General features: G+C 37.4%; 1 protein-coding gene across 3 annotated transcripts in view; it reads left to right on the top strand.

The window, feature by feature from the left end:
* Positions 1 to 23,290, top strand: part of MAP3K20 (mitogen-activated protein kinase kinase kinase 20) — a 173,042-nt gene that overhangs the window by 67,862 nt on the left and 81,890 nt on the right. For all 3 annotated transcript variants that reach the window (XM_060152630.1, XM_060152631.1, XM_060152632.1), the window contains exons 3-4: positions 13,756 to 13,843; positions 19,392 to 19,493. In XM_060152630.1, coding sequence (XP_060008613.1) covers positions 13,756 to 13,843; positions 19,392 to 19,493 — 190 coding nt within the window. The remainder of the gene's footprint in view (positions 1 to 13,755; positions 13,844 to 19,391; positions 19,494 to 23,290) is intronic.

Raw genomic sequence — 23,290 nt, 5'->3', positions numbered from 1 at the left:
AAACTACTTCTTTAAACTACTGCTATTTTGGATCTCTGTTTCTTTCAATAGAACCCAGTTGATTAGAAAGGAAAAACTGAACGGAATTAAGGGACTAGAGACCTCAATGTGACCAACTGAAGAGCAGGTTTAAGGGGAATAAGGCTAAAAGATTAAGGTCAAGGAGGGGCTTCTAAGTTTGCGATGGGTGGGTAATGGAAGGATCTAAGGGATTGTCATAAATTGCTAAAGCAGAATGCTGGTGACGCCTGCTGGAGGAGAAAAAGCTAAGGAAATAGTATCTGTGTGCACAGATAGGTAACCAAGAGATAACCCTTTGACTAGACCAGTGTTTCTTTGAGTTTTCACTGGATGGGCTGCCAAGGATCTATCTGTGGACCCCGGAATCTTATCTTGAGGACTCCAATTTGAGATACACTGCAGAATACTATTTTATTGTATGACCTTGTTGTCAAAACGATTTAAGGCAGCTAATAAAAATACAAATTGTGAGATGTAAAAAAATTAAAGTAGGAAAATGGGGCAAACGGAAAATATGGTAGAAAAACAAAATGAAAACAGGAATGAAGTTAGTATGATAAAAACACACTCATGAGGTTCTTTGTACTTTCTAGACATAGGCAACAAATTTGTGTCTAAGTTTTTTAGCAATCAACTTGAAAAATGTAACATGATAGATTGTTGAGCAATGGGATAAAAACAAACCAGTTCAGGAAAATCACAAATATTCCTTTTACTAAGACCATTATACTTAAATTATAACTTTATATGATTGAACTAAAAAGAACAACAAAAATTTTCTTTTAGATGGGAGGAATATACAGATGGTTTTGAGGAGAGCCACGGTAACCAAGTTTACAACATATCCCAATATTGGGCTGAAAAGTGAATACATTCAGTCAGATGGCTGTACCTAATACCAATTATTTAAATATGTTTTCAGAATCACTGATGTCTTTGCATAAACTTAGGTAAAGATAAGCCCCCAAAATTGAAAAATAAGATATGTCAAGAAATTCATAAGAATTAAAATTTTTAGGCTTAGGAAAATGTATAATGTAATATAATATAAAAATTAGCTTTCAGATGTTATCTTTCACCATCTCTGTTGAACACAAAGAAAAACTTAGATTTCAACATGAAGGTTAATGGAAGGAAAGATTGTCATGGTAGGTGGTGATGGTTATTAGTATTGGAGGGTTTGCTTAAGTGGAGGCTCTCTCTTCATCAGACCTTTAGGGGAGAAATGATCTTACGAGCCTATGATTCCAGATTATTTTTACTATATATTTGTTGGGATTTGGTACTTTTTTTTTCACTCAATAGTCTGTGAGATATCACACACAGGCCTTTGTCATTAGTTATTGTTTGACTATGCTGACAGAGCCCAGAAATAGTGAAATCATTAACTTAGCTGAAGAATCCAGGTATTCAAGATACTGTCTAACTGGAGTCTATAAGATGTGAAAGGACTTTTCAAGACTATTTAAAAATTAAATTTGCCTGAATTCTTCTAAATGATTTTTCAGATTTCCATAATAAATGTAGCAAACATTTCTCTTATGGGATGTAAATAATCAAACTCTGTTGCACTGTAGAGTAATATTATAAAGCACTTAGCTAATCAGATTGCGAGAGTCGCTCAAAATTCCTAACCATGTAATTTTTGCGTAGAGAGAGGGTGCTTCATGCTGTGCAATTAACTGGTTTTATTAGCTATCAATATGGTCGCTCCTGGCTGGCCTGACGGCCTAGTGCCTACGGGATTTAGATCTTGGTTCTTTACTTGATCCTGCACAGTTGAGTGTCAGGAAGGTATGGAAATCTTGCAGTGGGGGCAGTGGCCAAGGCCCTAAGGGGGAGTTGATGAGGAGTTGTTTCTCACACTTCTAAATTTTCTAGGCCTATTGTAATTTTCGGATGTTCTGTAAACTAAGGTTCCATTCTGCATTCAGATTAGGTTTGTAAAGTAAAGTGGGATGGTTTAGTGATTATAAGCAGAGCTCTGACATAAGACAACCTGTGTTAAGAACCTGGCTTTGCCATTTTCTGTGCCCTTAGGCAAGTTTTAAAATTTCTCTGTGCCTAGTGAAGGGTGATAGTGAAGGGCCCTCACTCATGGTTTGCTGTGAGGATTTAAAAGGTTAGTCTACCAATTGCATATGCAATCACCAGGCAGAATGAGTTTTTGCATTACTTACCTTTCTAAAATACGATTATTGTCATTAAGTTCTTTAACTACCCCTTCCATTTCTTCCTTTAATTTCTTCATACTACATACATTCAAAATAAAGATAAATAAGTACCTCTGCTCAAAAAAAAGTATGCGTTTTAAAATTACATTTATATTATGTTTTAGTTCTCTAGATTGATCTAAGTCATTAAATAGCAAATGTATTCACAGCAAATATAAAACATTTCAAAATAAAAGAAGAAGATCGCCAACTGAAATAAAAACAAATGGAAGAGGAGGGGGAAGGGGAAGCTGGGACGAAGTGAGAGAGTGGCATGGACATATATACATGACCAAATGTACAATAGATAGCTAGTGGGAAGCAGCCGCATAGCACGGGGAGATCAGCTCGGTGCTTTGTGACCACCTAGAGGGGTGGGATAGGGAGGGTGGGTGGGAGACACAAGAGGAAGGAGATATGGGGATATATGTAGGTGTATAGCTGATTCACTTTGTTATAAAGCAGAAACTAACACACCATTGTAAAGCAATTATACTCCAATAAAGATGTTAAAAAAAATGGAAACATTAAAAAACAAAAGCAGTCTACATAAAGTGCTTGGCATACTAGGCACTTAGTACATCCTAGCTGTTATTAATTATTCAGGAGTCTGCAAACTGGAATCTCTTTGAGCAAGGGCAACTTTTAATAAAAAATATTTAGAGGGCTTTCCTGGTGGCGCAGTGGTTAAGAATCCACCTGCCAATGCAGGGGACACGGGTTCGACCCTGGTCCAGGAAGATCCCACGTGCTGCGGAGCAACTAAGCCCATGCGCCATAACTACTAAGCCTGTGCTCTAGAGCCCACGTGCCACAACTCCTGAGCCCATGCGCCTAGAGCCCGAGTGCCACAACTACTGAGCCCACGTGCCACAACTACTGAATCCCACACGCCTAGAGCCCGTGCTCCGCAACAAGAGAAGCCACCACAATGAGAAACCCATGCACTGCAGTGAAGAGTAGCCCCTGCTCGCTGCAACTAGAGAAAGCCCACACACAGCAGCAAAGACCCAACACAGCCAAAAATAAAAACAAATAAATAAATAGATTTAAAAATATATATATTTAGATGAGAGGACTCATATTTTATTGCACTTTTTTTTAAAGGGGGGGTGGAAATTTATAAAAAGAGGCAGAAGTAGAAGACCTAGTTGCAAACTTTATTACTGACGTTTACTAGGCTCCTGGGAAAAAAATGAACCTGCACAAATCAAGTCAATGACCCAGTTTTCTTAAGTCTTAAATATGATAAAAATATCTAACTTACTTGTGAGAGTCAAATAACATAAGTGCTTTGGAAATATTAAAGTGCTATATTTAGGTAAAAACACAGATAAACATAAAGTCAAATAGAATAAATACATGCAGCTAACTAATCCAAACCAATTACGAAAGTATAATCCACTGCTGGGAGAGATCTGATCTTTGCTCGTAAGCTTGACTTGACTCTGAATGATGAACTGATTAAAAAGGAAGGGGAAAGCCTTCAGAGAAAGGAATTAGCATTGGATAAGCACCTAGTATTTGCTAGACACTGGGGTAGGATTTCTGTTCTCCCTTAAGGAGACGGGCCCAGAGAGGTTAAATAACTTCCTTTAAATCACCCAGCTTATTGGTGGCATAGCCAAGACTCATGCTTCAGCCTGTTTGACTCCAGAGGATGTCCTAACACACCACAGTTAACTACCTCAGTTCAGTTTAGCAAATATCTATTGGGCACCCACTCTGAATAAAGTAGTTAATAATGCATCAATTTTTTTTTATAGAAATGGAAAGAAATTTAGAGCATGAAGGAATCTGGAAGATAATTTCGTCCAACCAAGTAGTTTTCTAGGAAGAAAACAAGGTCCAGAGTGACCAGGTGGCTCCAGGGCCGTCTATTTTGTAATTAGACTTTAAATTTCCACTCGCCTAATCTAGATTTTGTTTAAATTATATTGCTTTTCATTAAAAAAAAAAAACCCTAATCCTTCGTTAGTTCATACTTCAAGTCTTATTCAAAGGCTTTCTTTGGGGAGGTTTTCTGTGTAATTTTAGCCCCAAGTGATCTCTTTGACCAAGTTACATAAGTTGTTTAGTGGAAAGTTGGGTGCTTGAATGTGCTTTTGTCACCCAAACTGAATACAGGTTGTTTATAATATATTTTACTTTTTCATGTCATCACAGTGATATTCTGTTGTGAGCATGAAGAATCTAAAGTCTCCTAGCCTTTTTATGCCTTGGAGATACCTCTTAAATCCCTATCCTTAAATCTTCACTATTTATTTCATTCAGTTTTAGCCACCCTTCCATCCTGCCAGGTTAGTCTGCCCTTAGTTGGGTATGTACTTAACTAGAGAGCAGCCTGATCCCTGGAGGGGAGCCTAGGCTGCTGTCCAAGCAGCTGCCTGTGGTGAGTCTGCTACAACCCCAGGAAAACCCTTGAGCAATTTAGACTTCCCAGTACCGGTGACATTTGTAATGCATCCCACATGGCTCCATCTTGACTGTTCATGAAGAGTGAGCAGAACGACTTGTTTATTTTTCCTTCTTAGTATTTCTAGCCATTTTTCTTCCAAAGAAAAGTTTTCATGACATCAAATGTCATGAGGAATATAGGCTGTATTATATTATGGAGCCTGAATTCAGTTCATTTATCCTTCTTTATTTCCCTGAATACCTAAAGGGCAGCATTTGAAAGAGAACGTACAGAACTGAGAGGTTTGCTGCTTGTCATGTTATTGAATGAGTCTCATTAAGCCTAAAATGACTCAAAGAGCATGACCTGGGTATGACTCTGGTGATTAAATACAGGATTGAGAATCATCCAAGCCTACTTTTAAAGTTGTTCTATAGCACTGAGTTTTTAGGAGGAATGGGGGCTGGTTTTCCATCTTGCCGTACATGTAAGAATCAAATTTTTATTTTAGGAAAATGCCTCTAGCCATGATACTCTTGGAGTAAAAATGCAATGAATTAAACAACTTTTTCTTGATTCAGTTCTTGTGATCTGATATATAAATCTTCTGATTACTGAGAGTGAACATTCTGACTCAGTTATCTTTATAATCAGAGCCTGAAAGAGTTAAAAGGGAAGGGAAGGTCTACCCACTTCTTGCCTGAAAGAACCAGGTATTTTGACCTTATAGACTTGTAAACACACTACTGTTTTAGGAGTTTTTAAATCAAGAATTTCCCCTTGTCCCTTACATTCCACTGCTAAGTCCAATAGTTCTGGGCTCTGTGGGGATAATGATAAGAGGTATGCTGTTCTGAGAAGACCAGTGGCATTGTCTGTTCGAACCCCTCCTGTTCATAAGAGGCCTGGTTCAGTTGTTGTAGAGTTTTGTGATACTAGCCCAAGCCTAGGAAGAGGGCTGTCTTAGTCCATTCAGGCTACTGTAACAGAATACCAAAGGTGGGATGGCTTATAAACAACAAACATTTATTCATCACAGTTCTGGAGGCTGGGAAGTCTGAGATCAAGTTGTTAGCAGATTCAGTTTCTGGTGAGAACCCGCTTCCTGGTTCACAGATGGCCATCTTCTCGCTGTGCCCTCACAGGGCAGAAGGAAGGGCTGAGAGAATTCTCTGGGGTCACCTTTATAAGGGCACTAATCTCATTCATGAGGGCTTCACCCTCATGACCTAATCACCTCCCACAGGCCCCTCCTTCAAATACCATCACATTGGGGGTTAGGTTTCAACATATGAATTTTAGGGGAACACATTCAGTCTATAGAAAGAAGCCTTTGTGAAATGTAGCCCCACTCCTGAGAATCAGGGCTCCATTTTTCAGTGTGTCGTAGAGGAGTGTCTGCCACGGTGGGTATGGAAAGTGTGGACTTGATAAGAAGCTGGCTTACTTGCAGAGGTGATTTTTGGAAATATAAATGGTAAAATGCATTGGGTAGAAAACTGGAACTGGAAGGTTTAAGACTAAGCAAGCCTCTGCATTCTGAATCTGAAAAAGTGCAATGAGGGCATGCTTGGAGAATAGCCAAACAGGGAAGGGCGGTCAAGAAATTTTGCCTGTTTGATTGTTGTGGACGGCAGAGCCTGCAAGAGGCAACTTGTAGCCATCCAGGTCTTCATTCTGAAAGTTCAAATCAATAATGAGCTGGTGAACATAAATTTCCATGTGGCTTCTACTATGGTTGTATAATTGATTGACTGTCATTCTTATAAAATAATACCCTTAAGTAACCCTTATGCATGTAAAAGAACAGAATGAATATTAAAGCAAAGCCACACCCACAGGCATTTTAATCTTCTTACTGTCCTGTTCAGAGTAAACATTTACCTAACATGAACTCTTACCGTGGCAATTACTTAAACACATTTAATATCATTATCATCAAATACTATTTGTTCATCCACCCTTCAGATATTATTGAGTACTTCCGGTACATAAAGCATCTAACCTTTCTCCCCCATGTGGTATTATACTAGACATGGTGCAAGATGAGCAACGTAGGGAAGGCTTCCCTCAAGAGCACTGGGCCACAGGAGCAAATGTCAGAAGGGAGAGGAAGGATGATGATTTAATAAAGCACTGAGCCAGACTCTGAATAGGTGCACTCAGTGCCCAGCACCTTTGTCTCATGGCCTCTCAGAGTCCATGGCCTTCTTCAAGAATAACCCAGGTGAACACTAGTTTGCTCTGGAGCCATATCAAGAGAAACTCATAGCTCAGAGGTTAACTAAACTAGTTTTTATATACCTAGGGTAGTTCTGGGGAGGTAAGGAAAGAGTTTTATCTCTTCCTGACCCAATCCTAGAGAAAAATCAGAATTTCCATGCAAATCAATATTTTTATATTTATATGCTCTAGTCATATATATTACATATAACATGCATGTATTACTTTTTCTGATTCAAAAATTATAGAGACTTATTGTAAAGAATTTGGGAAATATATAAAAATTTGAAATCATTTATGATTCTTTTTGCTACCTACAGATAACCACAATCAATATGTTATTTCTTCCCCATCTCTCTTCTTATATGTTTAATTTTAGTTTTTTTAAAAATGTGGGTTCATCTCATATCTTCTTGAACTTTGGGGGACTATACTAATCCTGGATCAGATTGATATTTTGGAGACAGAGCTGTCTTTGGAGAGAGCCTTTGACCTTGAATGCACAGTGCAGTAAGGAGACTGCTTCCTTTTGAAGGATTGGATGAGCCACTTTTCTTCCTTTTACTATCATACTCTGATGGAATCATAGACTCTTGGAATTGGTGAGGACCTCAGAAATCAAGGTCCTCCAGAAATCAGGAATGTTTTAAATACCACACACCAGAGGGCAAGGAGGAGCAGCTGACACTCGTGGACAGTAGAAGTGTACCTTGGATTTTTTTTACACCTACTGTCTTTGTGGTCGGTACCACATCACAGGCAGAAAGATGGACCCTGTGAGACAGAGTCCTGCTGCTATGTAGCGGCTAAGAGCTGTTGACAACCAGAGAGAAAAGCTTGTTCCTAATATAAGATGTAAATAGAGCCTGCCAGCCTCATGATATGGGTCTTCATAAACTACTGCTTTGATTTTATAGTGATAAGTAGAGTGCCATTGGTACCTTTCTTTCACAAAAAGAAGTGAACCCAACTTTATTTTTAATAAGTTATCACATAAATACATACAGACTGTATCAATGGAATATTTTTAAATGTAAAACAAGCTTTAAAAACACAAAATCTGGGCTTCCCTGGTGGCGCAGTGGTTGAGAGTCCGCCTGCCGATGCAGGGGACACGGGTTCATGCCCCGGTCTGGGAAGATCCCACATGCCGTGGAGCAGCTAGGCCCGTGAACCATGACCACTGAGCCTGAGCATCCGGAGCCTGTGCTCCGCAGCGGGAGAGGGCACAACAGTGAGAGGCCTGCGTACCGCAAAAAAAACCAAAAAAAAACAAAAAAAATCTTTCACCCCAATGTTCATAGCAGCACTATTCACAATAACCAATACATGGAAACAACCCCCAAGTGCCCACTGGTTTAAGAAGATGAGGCATACACACACACATACATATATATATATATATATACACACACACACACACACACACACACACGCACGTGCGCGTATATACAGTGGAATATTACTCAGCCATAAAAAAGAATGAAATATTGCCATTTGCAGCAACATGGATGTACCTAGAGAATATTATACTAAGTGAAGTAATTCAGACAGAGAAAGATAGATATTATATAGTATCACTTATATGTGGAATCTAAAAAATAATACAAATTCATCTATATACAAAACAGAAACAGACTTACAAAGAAAACAAACTTATGGTTACCAAAGGGGAACAAGAGGGGAAGAGATAAATTAGGAGTATTGGATTAACAGATGCAAACTACTATACATAAAATAGATAAGCAACAAGGATTTACTGTACAGCACAGGGAACTATATTCAATATTTTATAATCTATAATGGAAAATAATCTGAAAAAATATATATAACTGAATCACTTTGTTGTACACCTGAAACTAACACAATATTGTAAATCAGCTATACTTCAACTAAAAGAAAAAAACTCATAGAATCTTTAAGGGTTCTATGGTAGCTCTCCAAAATTAAAGAGACAAATTAAAATTTGGGATTAGGTTGAAAAAGTTTTGAATAGAGGGAAAGGGATTGCTCTGAAGATGAAGATACTAATTAACTTAAAACCTTATTATAAAGCTGTTGAAAGTACTTTAAAGGAAGGGTGTTAAAACTTAACCACCCCCTAAACTTAAATTTAGTTAAATTATGATACTTAGTAAATTTAGTTAAATTATGATATTTAGTTTCTCTTATTCTCTCTGATTGGATCAGCCATTTGGAACCTGCTGGTTGAGTTCTGGAAACATGGCCAACTGAGCTAATGGGTCATCTCCCCACATAAATGCTTAGAAATGCCAGTTGAAAGAAAATTAACAGAGTGCCCACCTCCTCCCCAAATCCCTGATAAGTTTTCCTATGAAGAAAGAAGGAGTGAGGGAGGGAAGAAGAAACCAGCCCCAACTGGAAACCATGGGAGCAGTCACATATCTTACTGCAAACACAATAGCTGTATAGACATCTGTGTGCTCTGATAAGGACATTACTACTAGACATTTTTATGAATAGACCTGTGGTTACTCCACTTGTCTGTCACATTGGGATCCTTTATTTTATGGAGAATCTTTGGGCATGAGTTTAAATTGCTGTAGTCTGTCCTGGTCTTTCCTTAAATCCTCACGTCCTAATCTGGAAAACTACTTATTTACCCCAAAGATCTTTAGACCTTGGGTTGTGTAACTCTTGGATGATTAGTAAATAGATTATGGTCATTCATCTCTGCAAAAGTCTAGAATAACATTTTTAAAACCTTTAAAATGTTTATTGTGGTAAAATACATACAGCATAATATCTGTCATTTTAACCATATTTAAGTGTATGGTTCAGTGGCATTAACTATAATCACAGTGTTGAAATCAACCATCGCCACTATCTATTTCCAAAATTTTTCATCACTCCAAACAGAAATTCTACATGTTAAGTGATAACTCCCCATTTCTTCCTCTTCCAGTCCCTGGTAACCTCTAATCTACATTCTTTCTAACCTGTGAATTTGCCAGCTTCAAGATATGTCATATAAGTGGAATCATCCAATGTTTGCCCTTTTGTGCCCGGCTTATTCACTTAGCCTAATGCTTTCAAAGTTCATCCATGTTGTGGCAAGTATCAGAACTTAATTCCCTTTTACGGCCAAATAATACTCATTGTATTTATCTACTACGTTTTATTTATCTGCTCATCACTTGACGAATGCTTGGGTGGTTTCTGCCTTTTGGCTGTTGTGAATAATGCTGCTGTGAGTCCACATACAAGTATCTGTTAGAGTTCTTACAATAGCATTTTGCAAACAGAAATGTAAATACATTGTGTAGAAAAATGAAGTCATCTGGACTTCCAGTGTTGACTAAAATTGTTATTTCAGTGTAACTTGAGTAAACATAAACCTAAGAATTAACTCTTTATTGTGTATAGCTCATAAAATCAAAATCAATTTTTCAGTTAAATAAAAATACAACTATAAAATCAATACAACAGAAATAAACAACTTTCATCAAATTATATGTACTAAAAATAATTCTTTTGTTAGTTTTAATAGTGTAAAAAGATATTTACAGTTTTCAGTACAATGGAGCATTATTTTAGCCTTCGTCATTGTTATGTTTCCTTTTTAATAGTGAACTTTTTAAAACCACTAATCCATTATTTTGATGTGCAGGCCATTTGCTAGAGTATCCCAGAATTTAAATCTGGAAAACAACAATCTAAGGAAAAATTATTTGCTGCATATTTACTTCAGCAATTTCCATTAATGAACGGTTGGCAAGCAGGTGCCTATAAAGGCAAATCTACATAATACATACGCTTGCTATCAGTTACTGGCTGCTACAAGTACAGGTTTTAGTAATTCAGTTAATCCCAGGTGTTTCTGTTGGAGTTTGTTTGAATTGCTAACATGGTGTCACTTGACCTTCAACGATTGCAAATACCACTTATTTATTTAATCTACCTCTGCTTATTATTAGCCCATTTCCATGAAACTACTACAGCACTCTAAAATAGCACGTTGTTTTCAAGATGTTAAATCAAATTCTTAGTTTATTAAATTGGAACCTAAAGTCTTATTCCATAAAAATGTCTTTTACTTACAAATCATACTGCAAGAGTTTTTTATAACTGTAAAAAAATTAAAATACGAGCACAACAAAGGGACACAATAGTTGTTGTTTTGTCCTTAGCATATGTCTACTCAAGAGCTGTTAGACATGCTTACCAGTACCTGAAAAGATAAATTCTCTCTCCAGGGTATAATTTGTCAATATCTTAAACGTAAGCATGAAAACTAGCTGGAACACTGAAAATCCCGTGTCGTGCTTAATTATAAAATGGTCGTTCAGGGCTTCCCTGGTGGCGCAGTGGTTAAGAATCCGCCTGCCAATGCAGGGGACACGGGTTCGAGCCCTGGTCCGGGAAGATCCCACACGCCGCGGAGCAACTAAGCCCGTGCGCCACAACTACTGAGCCTGCGCTCTAGAGCCCGCAAGCCACAACTACTGAAGCCCGTGTGCCTAGAGTCCGTTCTCCGCAACAAGAGAAGCCACGGCAATGAGAAGCCCACGCACCGCAACAAAGAGTTAGCCCCCGCTCGCTGCAACTAGAGAAAGCCCGCGTACAGCAACAAAGACCCAATGAGCAAAAATAAGTAAATAAAATTTTAAAAAAAAGGTTCTCCAAGGATTCAGAATATTCTTGTATTTATTCTTTATTGTTACAAACATTTTTAATGGTCACAGGATTTAGATATTCCAAACAATATAACAAAACACACCAAAGGATAACAGTCCCCTATTTTGACCAATACTAGTCCCAACGTTTATGCTTCCTCACATTGAACTCTCATGCTTTACTCACAAAAGAGTTGATCTGCCACTTAAAAATAGAGGGCTTGGGGCTTCCCTGGTGGCGCAGTGGTTAGGAATCCGCCTGCTAATGCAGGGGACACGGGTTCGAGCCCTGGTCAGGGAGGATCCCACGTGCCGCGGAGCAACGAAACCCATGCGCCGCAACTGCTGAGCCTGCGCTCTAGAGCCCACAAGCCACAACTACTGAAGCCCGCGTGCCTAGAGCCCGTGCTCCACAACAAGAGAAGCCACTGCAATGAGAAGCCCGCGCACCGCAGCGAAGAGTAGCCCCCATTCGCCGCAACTAGAGAAAGCCCGTGTGCAGCAATGAAGACCCAATGCCGCCAAAAATAAATAAATAAATGAATTTTTAAAAAATAGAGGGCTTATGATTTCCAAGCTTCACATGAACTCAATTTTTACAACCAAGGTCATTTATGATTATTTAATAAGAAGTAGAATTGTCATATGGATGAATAATTGTATTTATTACTCAATTAATGCATTTTCTTTGTACTTGGAAAACTAAACTATGAGAAGGTTGTTTGATGAATACAGAACCTCTACACACAGTGGACGCTCAGTGAATCGTTTTGATGGCTCCCTTCAACACCTATATTACTAAAAGAAAAAACTGTCAAATCAACCTTGATAAATGTCTCATCCAATCACGAATAATGTTCCTTTCTCTTGTTCCCACATTGACCCCTTGTCAACCCTCAACCTTCTGTTTTCTATCTAGTCACAGCACCTTCAAAACAAGTTTCACAGCATTTTAAATGAAAACTCAACTCCTACTATGAAAAGAAAAATGTATAACAAATGTGCAAATTCCCAAAGGGGAGTCTCCTTTATGACCAAGGCTTCTCCATTTTTATTCATTGCTGACTTTAATTGTGCTTTTAATTCTTGATTAGCCATATTTTAACTCCACAAAATCAATAAAATTTTAATGACTACATGTAATTTACTTAATCTAGAGAACATCCTCCTGTAGACATTAGCAGATATACACTGTGGTACCTCTTTTATTTTTCATTTTAAAAATTAAGTTTAGGGCTTCCCTGGTGGCACAGTGGTTAAGAATCCACCTGCCAATGCAGGGGACACGGGTTCGAGCCCTGGTCCGGGAAGATCCCACATGCCACGGAGCAACTAAGCCCGTGTGCTACAACTACTGAGCCTGCACTCTAGAGCCCGTGAGCCACAACTGCTCAGCCCATATTCCACAACTACTGAAGCCCGTGGGCCTAGAGCCCATGCTCCACAACAACAGAAGCCACCGCAACGAGAAGCCTGTGCACCCCAACGAAAGAGTAGCCCCCGCTTGCAGCAACTAGAGAAAGCCCATGCACAGCAATGAAGACCCAATGCAGCCCAAAATAAATAAATTAATTAATTAAAAACAATTAAGTTTAATAAACAGTATTTTTTACCATGACACTCTGCAGTACAGTTTTCTAATAATTAACACATTTCACAGTGTAAAGTCTGGCTTCCCTATCAAATCACCACTGAAGGTCAAGAATCCACGTGTCTGTCCTTTACAGTACTTTGCATATGGTACGAGAGCAATAATATATTTTAAATAAATGGTTAGATAAATAATATAAATAGGTATTACCTGAATCTATTCCAGTAATAGTTAAGAAACCCTGCCGTAATTTTGTCATGACCACTCATCCAACCGACAGAAGTTCAGTCTTATTGCAGTCTCCCAAAAGAAATATTATGCAGGAAAAAATGTACTTGACTTTTAGGAAGAGGGCTTTTACTGTAAATAAATGTGGTATCTCCCCTCTTTAGTCATCCCCTTCCACTGTCAGTCATGCCAGCTTGCTAGTAAGCACCTCTTCTGCCGCCAGTTCAACCCCACTTCTTCTTTAAATTTTTCAGAAAGCTTTAATATATAAATTCTTAATCTGTCAAGAGTACTGCCAAAGACAGTTTTATCAGCATCACATACTTGTTGAGCACATATACATCTTTGTAAATGTATGTAAAAGAAAATTGAGTAGGAAACTTATTTTATGAGACTTTTATAAATGTGAAATTTTATGCAATTTTGTATTTGATTTTTGTATAGGCAGAAATACTCAGTGTCCTCAGTCACAGAAACATCATCCAGTTTTACGGAGTAATTCTTGAACCTCCCAACTATGGTATCGTCACAGGTAAGAACTCTATTTGACTTTTTTCTTTCCCCAGTTACCTAGCTTTAGATTCTTTAATATGCTAAAATGCTTAATATTAGGTTCTGTCATGAATTGTGTGCTACTGTCAGATGTCACTTTTGTTGCTATAAAGCATTAATAAAACTGATTATATCAATATAATTAAGAATGGTGTTTCCACTTCTACCCATGTTTAATTGTGCTAATTATATCTGCGTAAATGCTATTTAAATGCACTCGCAGCTGCAGTACCAATATTTAAAGGTGCCATTTAACTAAAATTTCATTTAATTAGTTGAAATGAGCGATGTTTTTTGTAACTCTGTGACCTTTTACAAATTAAGATTTCTTGAGCTATTCATGTTATAATTCTTTGCAAGGCATTTTAATCCCGTTAGAGCATTCTTTCTTCAAGGCCTCTGACATGAGAATATTTTTCAGATTTGGTCATCTGCGTTGATAATGACCTTGATCTAAATTATCACATAATTTGGAGCAGCAGTTTATAACTGATGGAAATACCCTTTCCAAAAAGGAGCACACAGAAAATTTTGCCGTATAAAAACACAGAAAGGCACATATTTTTAACACTTTATACTCATATTTGTATAATCCAATGAGCAACTTCAGTTCTATGATAAGTATAGTGCTCAATTTTACAATACGTAACTTTGACCAGGTTCTTTATCACGGCAGTTTTTTGATCAAACCAAAGCAAACAAGAAAACCTTAAAAGATTAGCCCTCTCTTCTACTGTAGTGTTAAGGACTTGGATTGTCTTTATATAAAATAACAAAACACCCTCAGTAAAAAGGGCTGGATTAGGTACTTCCTTATAAATTATCTCATCTAATAGTTAGAATAACCCTATGAAATAGATAAAGTAATTTTATTTCACATAAGAAACTAAAACTCTAACTTAAGTACTTTCCCAAGTTTACCCAGCCAGTGGTAGAACCACAGTGGTATACATTTCTCAATTTGATTATACAGAATCTCCTCTTCTTGTATGCAAGAAGCCTGTGAGCACACTAGATCCAACGGCTGTGGAGGGCCGACTGTACTGCTCCATTTTATATAAGGGACTTGAGTATCTGTGGATTTTGGTATCTGCAAGGGGTCCTGGTACCAACCCCCCACAGATGCTGAGGGATGACGTACATACACGAACTGAGTCAAGTGTGGAAGATCAAATGGGTAGGGGATGATAGCACTTGCCCTGCCTCTTGAAATGAACACAAATAAGTCTTAGTACGGGAAGGTTAAGGCAGAAAGAGACAGGCACACACACCTTGATCACCCCGCCTAGCTAGCTCCCCCCCTTTAGAACCTCATTGTCTTTCTCAGATGTTGGGGTTCTGAGGGGGGAATCTTGAATGGCTTGAATCTATTCCAACCTGAGTGTACTTGTTAATAGAAAAGGTTATTACAGCAGGCAGCTGTTGTCACTCATACTGAGGACTTGAAAGAATAATTTATCAGAGTGATGGAATGGAATGAACACCAGAATAGGAATTGAGAGATGAAATCTTGTCTTGATTCTGCCAAAGCTGCAGAGGTGGGTCACTGATGATCTATGTGTCAGTTTTCTCATACGTGAAGGAAGGGACTAGAATTGATGATTTCTGGGTGAGAGTGTGTATGTGTATGTGTGCACCTGTGCATGTGTGTTTGCTGAAACTTCTCATCACAGAGATTTTCTAAAATCTGCTTATAAGACCTGGAACAGAGTCCAAGAGGCAGCTGCCATTTTATTTCCCTTGGAAGGGAAGTGAACATCTTTCTCCCAGATCTGCAAAGAAATGGGGTGACTAGAATCTCAATCTCCAAAGTCAAAAGAAAAGATACAATAGTGGACCACCTTTGCTTTGATCTTTGGAAACCTTAATTCTGTACTACCATGCAAGCAATAACCATGAACTGGAGTAACTATCATAATTTCAGACAAAATAGGCTTAAGAAAAGAAATATTACTAGAGATAAATTGGATCATTTCATAATGATAAAAGGATCAGCATATCAGGAAGATACAGCAAATGTAAATGTATATACAGCTAACAATAGGTCCTCAAAGTACATGAAGCAAAAATTGACAGACTTTAAAGGATAAATAGTCAGTTCAACAATAATGGATTTCATTACCCCACTCTCAGTAACTGAGAGAACAACTAGATAGAAAATCAGCAAGGATATAGAAGACTTGACAAACGCTCTCAACCAACTCTCCCTAACTCACATACGTAGAATACACCACCCAACAAAGAATATATATTCTTTCCAAGGGCACATGGAACATTCTTTAGCATACATAAGTTAGGCCATGAAATAAATCTCAATATATCCAAAAGGACTGAAAAGTTCTCCAACTACAATAGAATTAAGTTAGAAATTAATGCAAGAAAGAAACCTGGAAAATTCCCAAATATTTGGAAATTAAACAACATATTTCTAAATACCCAGTGAGTCAAGAAACTACAATGGATTTTTAAATACTTTGGACAGAGAGAAAAGGAAAATGTAGCATATCAAAATTATAGGTGGCAGATAAAGTAGTACTTGGGGGGGATTTATAGCTTTAAACATCTATGGTAAAAAAAAGAAAAAGGTCTGGGCTTCCCTGGTGGTGCAGTGGTTGGGAGTCCGCCTGCCGATGGAGGGGGCACGGGTTCGTGCCCCAGTCCGGGAAGATCCCACGTGCCACAGAGCGGCTGGGCCCGTGAGCCATGGCTGCTGGGCCTGCGCTTCCGGAGCCTGTACTCTGCAACGGGAGAGGCCACAGCAGTGAGAGGCCCGTGTACCGCAAAAAAAAAAAAAAAAGGTCTGAAATTGATCATTAAGCTCCAACCTTAACAAATTGCAAAAATAACAGAATAAACCCAAAGCAAGCCCAATGAAAGGAAATAATAAGGATTAGAGCAGAATGCAATAACATAGGAAACAGAAAAATAATAGAGAAAATCCATGAAACTAAAAGTTTGGTCTTTGCAAAGATCAGTAAAACTGACAAACCTTTAGCTGGACTGACCAACAAAAAAGAAAATACAAATTAGCAAAACCAGGAATGAGGGAGAGGATAGCACTACAGTCCCTACAGAAATTTAAAAGGATTATAAGGGAATGTTATGACCAAATTTATGCCAACAAATTAGACAATTTAGTTGCAATGAACAAGTCCCTGAAACGATAAAAAATTTCAAAACTGACTCAAGAAGAAACAGAAAATCTGCCCAGAACTATAAGTAAAGGAATTTAAATTGATAATTGAAAATATCTTCATAATGAAACGCCAGACCCAGATGATTTCACTGGTGGATACTATCAAATGTTTATAGAAAAAATAACACCAGTCCTTCCCATACTCTTTCTGAAAATAGAAGAAGGAACACTTACCAACTCATTCTATAAGGGCAATATTATCCTAATATCAAAGCCAGATAAAACGTAATAAGAAAACTGCAGACCACTGTCCCTCCTGAACATAGATGCAAAAATCCTTGACTACGTATTAGCAAACTGAATACAGCCACCAGTAAAAAGGACTATACACCACAACCAAGTGGAATTTATCCCAGAAATGTAAGGTTGATTTAACATCTGAAATCAATTAATATAAAGCATCATAATAGATAATAGAATAAAAGACAAAAACCATTTGGCATTCTACAACACCCATTCACGCTAAGAAATCTCAACAGGCTAAAAATAGAAGTCAACTTTCTCAGCCTGATAAATAGCATCTATTAAAACCCACAGCTAAGATCTTACTTAAAGGTGAAAAATTGAAGGTTTTTCCCTTAAGGTTGGGAACAAGGAAATGAGGTTCTGCTCTTGTCACATCTAGTCACCATTGTACTGGAGGTTCTAGTCAGTTTAATCAGGCAAGAAAAAGAAAATAAAAGGCATCCAGGTTAGAAAGGGAGAGGTAAAACTGTCTTATGTGACATGATTCTCTAAGACTCAGGACACCCCAGGAATCCACAAAAAACTACCAAAACTAATAAACAGGATAAGCAAGGTCACAAGGATCCAAGATTAATATACAAAAATTAATTGTAGGGGGCTTCCCTGGTGGCGCAGTGGTTGGGAGTCTGCCTGCCGATGCAGGGGACACGGGTTCGTGCCCTGGTCCGGGAAGATCCCACATGCCGCGGAGTGGCTGGACCCGTGAGCCATGGCCGCTGAGCCTGCGCGTCCGGAGCTTGTGCTCCACAACGGGAGAAGCAGCAACAGTGAGAGGCCCGCGAACCGCAAAAAAAAAAAAAAAAAAAAAGAATTAATTGTATTTCTATATACTGGGAATGAACAGTCTAAAAATGAAATTTAAAAACCATTCCATTCACAGTACTATCAAAAAGATTAGTACTTTGGTATAAATTTAATAGTATTGGGGTATAAATTTAACATAAGAAGTGTTAAGACTTGTGCAATGAAAAGTACAAAACATTGCTGAGAGAAAATAAATATCTAAATAAATGGAAAGATTACATGTTCGTGGCTTGGAAGACTCAATATTGTTATGACGGCAGTTCTCCCAAATTGATCTACAAATTCAAAACAATTCCTGTCTAAATCTCAGCAGACATTTTTTGTAAGAAATTGACAAGGTGATCCTAAAATTCACATAGAAATATAAAAGACTGGAATAGCCAAACCAGTTTTAAGAAAGATCTAAGTTTAAGGTCTTTGCCGCATTTCAAAACTTATTATATAAAGATGTTAAAAAAAAACTTATTACAGATCTGTAATAATTAGCATGGTGCAGTATTGACACAAGGACAGGCATATAGAGCAATGGAGCAAAATTAAGAATTTAGGGGAAAAAACCTTGCATTGATGGTCAATTGATTTTCAACAAAAGTGTCAAGACTATTAAATGGGTAAAGGATAGTCTTTTCAACAAACTGTGCTGGGAAAACTAGAAATCCACATGCAAAAAAAAAAAAAAAATCTTAGACCCTCACCTCAAACCATACACAAAAGTAAACTGAAAATGGATCATAGAAATTATCAAATTGTACACTTACAGTATGTGAATTTTAAGATAGAGAATTTATATCTCAAAGCCATTTTTAAAGGAATGTTCTCACTTTCTTGACCTTTTGTGCTTCAAATTTGAGGGCTCTTCTAAATCCTGATGCAACAAATACTGATTTGTTTGCATTGTCACATAAACCCTCTGACTTATGTGTTTCATCTTATCTCATAAGAATAACAAATTTTTGAAGAAATACCTATATTCATGCCTACCTTTGTTTCAAATACATTCTTGCAACATCCTTGTGTTTCTGAATTCCATCTGAATGTATTTGGATTTCATTGTCAGCTCAAGTTTTATTATTCATTCTGTTAGTGGTCTTGTCTTTGACAGATTTCTTACCAGGATGATATTCACTTTTAGAAACTTTTAGAAACAGCATGGAACAGTTTTTATAAACTTTTAATGCCTTTTGTTAAATTATTTAACACATTTTCCCAATGAAACTATGAAGTCTTATTTCTGAAATGTGCCTTGGTTTTAATTATATGCTTATGTTTCCTTTAAAAATAGAATATGCTTCTCTGGGGTCACTCTATGATTACATTAACAGTAACAGAAGTGAAGAGATGGACATGGAACACATTATGACCTGGGCCACTGATGTAGCCAAAGGTAATGCTTCATGTATTCTTACAGAATTGATGGAGAGCATCCTGACATGGTGACTTTAGTCAGAGGATTTCTTATTCTGTATCTTAAGATGTTCTTTTTTCAGACCAAAAGTAGCAAGAATTCTGCAGCTTACTGTGCACATAATATTTTAGATCATTGCCTTTCTACTCCTGCATTCCTTTTCTCTTCTTCCTTTCTTTTTTACCAAAAACCAAGTTCCAACAAAATCAGTGGCTCCAAGGCAGCATTTTTGCCCTATTTTGTGACATTGTAATTGACCAGCTTGTTTGATACATTAAATGGAAAGATTATAATTCTGTTGTGCTGCAAGTCTCTACTTAGATGCAGTATCCAGAAAACATGACTTACTGTAGGATTAGTTCTACTCATTTCGGATACATAATAATATGCCTAAAATAGTAACCACTTGGAAAAAATTTTTTGATTTATCCTGCCATGCAAAAGCAATTCAGATTTTATTTTATATTTAATGTAAACTTGGAAATCACCCTTGGAAATGACATATTTTTAATACACAATATGCCTAAACAAGGTGCCTAGTTCTTTTTCCCTCATAAATTCCTGCATAGACAAATGCTTTCTAAAGCAATTTAAATTCCATTTATTTTTATCTTTTTATTTTCCATTTTCCTAACTGAATGTTTCTGAGTTTTATTTATAACTGTCAAAGTTGCTTTGGAAACAACTTAATCTAATGAATGCTGATGGTTACGTTTGTATTCTAGCAACCCCTAGAAAGCAAGTCTTTCCAAATTTTACTGGAGCAATTAACTCCTTTGCATTTTGCTGCTCCAATCTCTACCAACATCTCTTTACAAAGCAAATAAAGGGATATTTAGCATCCAATAAGGAAAGCAACTCATACTTTGCTTTCACTGGGAAGTTGCACAGGGACTTCCAAAAGTAATAGCCTTTCCTTTGGGGAATTATCTTGTCTGCTTTAAGTTTCATCAACACCTGCCAAATTCTTCAAATGGAGAAAGTGAAAATTAAAAAACAAAAGTTTCATGCTAAATGCTGCTGCTTGAATGATGCTTCATTACCTTATAAGAATAATAAGCTCTATGTTTAGGATGGTATACCTAAGGCTTTGGCTGTGTTAATTAACTTAATTGTGTATTCATGCATCAGACGTCTCAAATCAGCCTTAAAATTTCACATTCTTCAAGACATTTTCATGTAACATCATAGCCACTTCTCTGCATATCAGTAGGCCACCTGTTTGTAAGCAGGGTAATGTGCTATTATTGGAAACTGCCTGAAGCCTTGTGGAAATACACTTACAGAAATGTAAATACATATACAAGCAGTTCTTGACTTAAAACACTTCACCTTACAGACATTTGCATTTAGGGTGCTCAGCCAATTACACCCATCTTATTACTTAATGGCACTTAAGATGGATAGACAGCAAACAAATCAACCGACACCAGTCACTCAGCTTCCAGCTGTACACCCTCCACTTAAGCTTCTCTGGCCCCCAGCCTGTAAACCTCATCCCTCCTGGTCCCTTCCCCTGCAACAGTCCCTGTCTGTAGGGCAAGTCCTTTGGCTCCAGATCAGCTCAGTCATTCCTGTGGTTTCTCAAGAGCCCTGGCACTCTGTATCAGAAGTACAAGGAAGAAAAGGAACAGGACTAAATAGCACACTGGAACCAGAGGTAAAAAATAGGGATGGAGAAAATGGGAGTGTCCAGAACCACGTGGTAATAAAATCACTTTTTGGTGGCTGATGAATTAATCTGAAAGGCAAGTTCTACTGTGTTTGGACTCAGCTGAGAAGCGTGAGGCAGAGAAGAGACTTGTTTATGTGTAGTCACAAGTAATACTTAATACTTGAAATGGCCTACGAAAGGAAGACGAAATCAGTGCTTTCAGAATGACTTCTACCCTCTCTGATAAAGCTATGTGTAGAACTTGGAGATGAAATAGGAAGGCTTGATTTTTGTTGATTCCATTTTGAATTCAGCTGTGCCCTTCAGTTTGACCATGACTGAAGCCACTGAAGCAACAAGATGTTGAGAAATCAAAGGATGAATAATTCACTTCAAATAAGAGTGGATTCGTGCATTTTGAAATAGGCATTGCTTAACATCACTGAAAAGAGAAAACCTCCTAAAAGGCAAAAAAAAAGATTCTCTTCTTTCTGGGTGGGAAGAGGGATAGAGGGCAGACCAACCAGTATATCTGAAATTGCTACAGGTCAGTCAACAATGGGTAAAAGGAACAATTAAAGCAAATAAACCAGGATCCAATCTCCAAATGGTCATCATTGATTCCAAATCTCCCCAGTGACTCCTGTGAAATCTTTTTTTAGGAAACTCTGAATCTTAAAATTGATGAAAATATTTTTCAGCATTCCTGTTTTTTTGCAATAAACATAAGGCAGACAGAATTGTAGATAGCTCTATAAAAACACATTAAATAGAATTTTATATGATTTTGATTACAACTTTTTATGTACACTAAATATTCTATAAATGTATACTATATGTTATACACAAATAATTTACAACACTTTTTCTCGTAATAGCTGCCATGAGGAAGAAAAGTTCCTGTATTTAAAGCTTCTGTGCTTGAGCGTTTTTTGAAATTCTTTATTGTCAGCAAATGTAGACATGATCTAGGTCTACCTCTAATAGTTAATTAAATAGTTTCTACCTGAAAAATTATTCAGGAATTTGATTCTTAAAGACAAAGAGAAATAACTATGAAATTCTGTCATAAAAATTATTAAAAGTTACCTGAGTTATAGCTTTTGAATTTTCACAGCTTCGAATATGTAGAACTTAATATTAGAAGAAATATTTCTTTTATTCCAGTTATATCTTGTTTAAGATCATTTGAACTACTAATACTTTTGTTGACTCTTCAGTAATATCTTTATATGACAAGAGTTTAAATTTTTTGAAACTTTTCTTTGTTCTTTCATGATTCTTCACTATATAATAATCAGAATGTAGAAAATAATAGATTATTTTTAAAATTAGCCTTTATAAAACTGAAATTTTCTATATACTGAAAAAAAGAACCAAGGCCTAGTTATTAAATTATTTTTCAATAGATAGTTCATTAGGGCTTCCCTGGTGGCGCAGTGGTTCAGAGTCCGCCTGCCGATGCAGGGGACACCGGTCCGGGAGGATCCCACATGCTGCGGAGCGGCTGGGCCCGTGAGCCATGGCCGCTGAGCCTGCGCTTCCGGAGCCTGTGCTCCACAATGGGAGAGGCCACAGCAGTGAGAGGCCCGCGTACCACAAAAAAAAAAAAAAAAAAGGTAGTTCATTAACCAAAGGAACCTGTTTGATTGGGGTGAGGGGCTATTCCATTGTTTAGAAAAGACAACTTGAGAAATAAAGAGAGGAAATGTTTCAGTAGAAAATGCTCTTGTTCTTTATTCTAAGGGGATAGACTGTATAAATACTGGGAAAGAGTCATTTTTTAATTCAAAATAATGAAACTCTATATACATCCAATTTACTGAAGTAACCTGATTTTCAATATGTTGTAGAGAATTTTGGAGTACATTTAAATATATATTATGTCGAAGATTTATCCTTGTAAGAAGAATAAAATATTTTGTAACTACTGTATATTTTTCTATCTGAGAATCCCCAAATCCTTTACCAACCACAACTAATGAATCCAACCAGTTCTCCCCACCCCTACCCCACCTCCACTCCCAGGGTCTTACTGGAATGAGTACTGAGAAACCAAGCTTCACTGGGTAACTGCAGACATGCAAATGAAAACTGAAATTTTTGGTCAGAACTTTGGCTG

This window comes from Lagenorhynchus albirostris, chromosome 6, assembly GCF_949774975.1.
Source record: "Lagenorhynchus albirostris chromosome 6, mLagAlb1.1, whole genome shotgun sequence".
NCBI classification, from domain to species: Eukaryota; Metazoa; Chordata; class Mammalia; order Artiodactyla; family Delphinidae; genus Lagenorhynchus; species Lagenorhynchus albirostris.
This window is presented reverse-complemented; position numbering and strand designations above follow the sequence as displayed.